At 27.4% G+C, this 2469-nt stretch overlaps 1 protein-coding gene across 1 annotated transcript in view; it reads left to right on the forward strand.

Moving 5' to 3' along the window:
- Positions 1 to 117: 117 nt before the first annotated feature.
- Positions 118 to 2469, forward strand: part of ENU1_177500 (Rap/Ran GTPase activating protein, putative) — a gene marked incomplete at its 5' end in the record, with an annotated part of 2459 nt that continues 107 nt past the window's right edge. Inside the window, 2 exons of the mRNA XM_008861373.1 lie at positions 118 to 495; positions 556 to 2469. The exon at positions 556 to 2469 is cut by the window's right edge and continues 107 nt beyond it. Of these exons, the coding sequence (XP_008859595.1) occupies positions 118 to 495; positions 556 to 2469 (2292 nt within the window). The remainder of the gene's footprint in view (positions 496 to 555) is intronic.

A 2469-nucleotide genomic window follows, 5' to 3' on the forward strand; every position in this document is an offset into this window, starting at 1 on the left:
GAATAATAAATCTGTTTTTAGAATTAGGTACTTTAAAGATAGGACATATAAAGGATAAGGTTCAATGAAAAAAAATCAAGAAGAACTTAAAGAACTAAATATAATCAACACTAAATAATGTCGTTAGTTGCAGAACATCAAACTCCAGATAGTCAAAGTGATTATTCATATTCAACACCACAAAAGTATATTGATGAAGATAAATTTAATTTAATGAAAATGCAATTAGAAGAAGAAATTTCAGATTTAAGAAATAAAGTAAAAAAATATGAAGAGGGATATAACCAAAGTTTAGGATTATTGAAAGAGTATGATGCATTAGCAAATTATTTTCCACCCCGAGGAGAATTTTTTTGTTGTGGGAAAATTGAAAAAAGTTCATTTACAAATGATACATACTCTGTAACATTTTCAACACCATTTTCTGAGGTACCAAGGATTATGGTGTGTGTATTATATCCTAAAATTATTAAAATAGATGCAGCATTTATTTCAGTTTGTTTATAATAATTTATACAGTTACTTATATTAAACAAATATTCCTTATACATTTAGCCATCATCAACTGGATTTATTTTAAAGAGTGCACCTGGAATACCAATGTTAGTTGATGGTTCATTTTTCTTTTGGATGGCATATTGTCCAATAAAACCAAAATCAGAAAAGTTAAGTCAAATAATAGATAAAATGAAAGGAGTTAAAGTTATAACAGAAAAAGAAGCAGAAATACAAATAAGTAAATACATAAAAAAATATGATGTTAATGATGAAGATGCTAATGGAAAAACATTTTTATATTATGCATGTGAAAAATCATATCGAAGTCTTGTGGAGATGTTAATTAATAAGGGGGCTAATGTTAATTGTTGTGATGAAAATAGATACTCTCCACTTCATAAGGCTTTAACAGCTGAAAAGATTGACATTGAAATTATAAAAATGTTACTTAATAAAAAAGCAGATAGAGCATTAAAAAATGAACGTATGAATACACCATTACATTACCTTTGTAGAAATAAAAATTTAAAAGATTATCATGAGGTATTAAAATTATTACTTGAAAGTGGTAATGGATCAAAAGAAGATACAACAAGATATATTAATGAAGTAAATTCATCTGGAGAAACTGCATTAACAAGTGTCTGTGCCAATTCAATGGATTTTGAAAGTATTAAAATGTTATGTGATTATGGAGCTGATGTTAATCATCAAACAAATAATGGAATATTTCCATTATATTCAGCTGTAATGAAAGGAAATACTGATGTGATGGAAATGCTTCTTAAATATGGTGCAAATATTGGTCAAGTTTATAAAGGAAAACCATTATCTCAAGTAGCTGAAGAAAAAGGACAAATGGAGAAACTAATGAAAATAATTCGAGAGAAATATGCTAATGCTTCTATGAGTGAAGAGCAAATAAAAGCCACAGCTGAATGCTTTGAAAATATTCCATTCCCAACAGAAGTTTGGACAGATAATATTATGAAAAGTAAACCATTACATATAGATATTGCAAACTTACCAATGGGAGCTAAAGTTGAAAACTTCTTTACTTGTACAACACATAAATTTGATATGTTACTAAAAAATAACATACATGATCCTCAAGCATGTTCCTATTATTATCAAAAACATTTCTCTGAAGGAGACCATAGTAATTATATTATTCATACTGACACTGATTTAGCAATTGTTTCTATTTCTGATGATAAGAATATTAAGAAAGTAATTATGAGAACGAAACGATCTGATACAAGAAAGATTTATGAAGGAAAAACTGATCATCAAATTTTAAAAGAGTTATTCCCTGATTATAAAGAAAAATCAACAGTTGCTATTAGAGCAAAACCAATGTTTAATGCATTATGTAAATTTGAAAATTTCTTTACTTATAAAAGATATAAATTTGGTGTATTATATGCTGCTGTTGGACAAACAAAAGAAATGGAATTCTTTAATAACAGAGAAGGTTCTTCTTATTTTGAACATTTCTTAAATCTTCTTGGAAATAAAATTGAATTATTTGGATATCAAGGATTTGTTGGAGGACTAGATACTAAAAATCGTTTAATGGGAGATTATACTATTGTCAACACATTTTCTCAAGGTAATATAGATATAGCTTTTCATATTTCAACATGGCTCCCTTTCATGGAAACTAATGACCAACAATTAGATAAGAAAAGACATATTGGTAATGATGTTGTTGTATTAATTTTTAAAGAATATGCAGGAACTCCTGAGCCAATTGATATCTCTTCATTTAAAACACAGTTTAATCATGCATTCATAATTGTTGGGTTTGACGTTACACAACAAAATGCTCCTGAAGATTATGAATATTCTGTTAATATTTGTTGTAAAAAAGATGTTGCACCTGTTGCGCCATTTATTACAACTGATAAATATAAATACAGCAATTCATTCTCACAATTTTTAATTGCTAAATTAATTAATGCAGAACGA

This window comes from Entamoeba nuttalli (genome assembly GCF_000257125.1).
Source record: "Entamoeba nuttalli P19 unplaced genomic scaffold asmbl_7924, whole genome shotgun sequence".
Taxonomy (NCBI): Eukaryota; Evosea; order Mastigamoebida; family Endamoebidae; genus Entamoeba; species Entamoeba nuttalli.